Source organism: Limulus polyphemus, unplaced genomic scaffold, assembly GCF_000517525.1.
Source record: "Limulus polyphemus unplaced genomic scaffold, Limulus_polyphemus-2.1.2 Scaffold865, whole genome shotgun sequence".
NCBI classification, from domain to species: Eukaryota; Metazoa; Arthropoda; class Merostomata; order Xiphosura; family Limulidae; genus Limulus; species Limulus polyphemus.
Window position 1 is genome coordinate 39,152 of NW_013666475.1, and position 2,450 is coordinate 41,601.

The window sequence follows — 2,450 nt, forward strand, 5'->3', positions numbered from 1 at the left end:
TGCAATATGATTGTCTAGTGAGCTGTTTACAACTGTATTTTTTTTTATTCCATGTGCTATTTCATCAAGGAAAATTGCATTTGTTATTCAAGCAAAGGAGACTGATTGCAATGCTATGTTGTTTTTTCATGCAGTGGGTGCATTCAGCATAATTGAGCACTCAGGTTCGCTAAGTAGCCTTGGGAATTTTTTTCTGCTGGATTCCACCAATCCTTGTGATTTTACTGAGTGCAAGAAAAGTACTACTACTGAAGTGATTGCTTTTTGACAATTGTTGTTTCTATAAAAAGTGTCAAAAGGGAGATATTCAGTTGAAATAATATCAGTTTAGTTGGTATGGTAGAATAAAATCATGTATGTATATAATACCAACAAGGTAATATATAAACCAAAGAATAACAAATATATACTCAAACACGTTACTCTTTTTGTGTGCCTTTACCATTCATGCTCCTGTCTTTAAAATATTTCAATCAATCAATCGAAGGAAGAAGTCTCATTTTTTTTTCACTGAAATTCTCTCCCAAAAAAAAATATTTTTGTTCTTAATAAGTTTCTTCTCAGATTGAACATTCAGCACATATGAAGACTGATGGATCAATGCTGATATTGATATGAAACTTTAAGAATTTCAAAAAAATAATAATTTTACTGTAATGTACTCTTCATAATAAGCATATTGATATACATTTTTTTTTTCCTATAGTTATTTGTTCAAGAGATACAGAGCATAACAGACACACATTTGGCTGTTATATAATTTTAAAATGGGCAGATCATCAAGTGGAAACTTGTGACTACATAAGTAATTGGGTTTCACAACAAAAGTAAAACTGAGAATAAAGGTTAAAGCATTTTTTCAGAACTAAAATTCACAACTGTTTCATAATGTTTTTAGTTTAAATACTTTAAGCTACCTGTATGATAATTTTTTGTAACATTTATGAATCATGGGTTATTTAAAAATAGTAAGTGTTTAGAAGCACAACTTTTTAGTGTGTTTATTTACTTTGTGTTCTAATATCTTTCTTTTTGTTTGACTTCATGAACCCTGATGGCCAATACAGTTTGACCCTGTGGTAAGTTGATTTTAATTTCATTGGTAATTGAAAATTTTAATAACAGTACTATATTATTATTTATTTATTTATTACTTTTATTATTGTTAGTTTTTATTGTACTATCTGTACTGTCTTGTCACTCATGTCTAGTTAAACAGTAACATGTGGTAATTTATCTCAAATGTACAGCTACCATAAAGTTACACTGCCAGTGCTATGTAATTGGCTTTCATCAATTTCAAGATGTTGTTAGGGAGGATTATATTAAGGTTTCCATATACTGATTTGAAGTTATTCTAGGAACAGAGAATTTAGGAGAAAGAGCATGAGGCAAACCACTAGTGTTTATGTTGCATAAATAAGATATACTTTATTCCTTAAAAATTGTTAATATATCTATTTTTATTATAATGATTATTTTGCATCATCTTTTTAGTGTAACTTAGGACTAACTTAAATCTCCTATTAAAGCTGAGTGAACCTCATGAGATATTGTTGAATTATGGAGGGGACAAAATATCCAAGTTCGTATTGCAATTTGCAAATCAAAACAACCCAGTTGTGAATCACTTTTCTCTTTGCTCAGCATAACATGTGAATCATTCCTTTCTCTTGTATATTGCCTTCGAGACCTCCAACAACACAGTGAAAGTGCCGATTGTTTCAGTTTGATATACTAAAGCTAAGGCTGATGTTCATTTCTTTGAAATTCCCACCAAATGGCACATACAGTATTTTCACAGCCCACAGCCTAGCCAACTAGACTAGAGTACATATAGATAGTACATGCACTGCACATTTAGCATTGAGCCATTTACAAACTCTCAATACAGGCTCAGTCCCAAGGACAGACATTGTGACCATTTTCACTTGTATATAGTTTTAACACTAACTTTTAATACAGTATGTGTACCTTCACAAAATATGGCAGAAGTTTAGTTAACATTACAGGTTGTTTGTACACAAAATCAGTTTTTAATGAAATATTTTTACTAAAGATTTGACTGTGAATATATCGAGTCTTTTTTGACCAGTCCAAGTGCAAAAGGATTTTCATGTTCAAATTAAAAATACTTTTCATCTCAAAAATCTCAAATGTCATTTGCATAATTTCTTAAACCTCCTAAATACATTTCAAACGTTTTTTTTTCAGTAAAACTTTGTATTTTATCAGTATTATTTTTCTACACAAACTATACAAGGTTGGTGAATTTGACTGACCTCGTAGCTATTAAAAAAAAAAACTCGATTATTACTGGAGTATTGCTACATTCTAATGCATGTTTGAGAATGTTAGACACTACCACACTTCGTGGTAAACTGTGCTTCTTAACATGCTCCACCAGTCTTCTTGAAATAGATCCTATATATATATATATATATATATAT

The 2,450-nt window shown here is 30.3% G+C and overlaps 1 protein-coding gene across 1 annotated transcript in view; it reads left to right on the top strand.

Annotated features, from left to right (window-relative positions):
• LOC106460933 (phospholipase DDHD2-like) overlaps positions 1-2,450 on the top strand; it is a 55,518-nt gene that overhangs the window by 35,808 nt on the left and 17,260 nt on the right. The window contains exon 13 of the mRNA XM_013920690.2: positions 1,068-1,079. Within this exon, the coding sequence (XP_013776144.1) occupies positions 1,068-1,079 (12 nt within the window). The remainder of the gene's footprint in view (positions 1-1,067; positions 1,080-2,450) is intronic.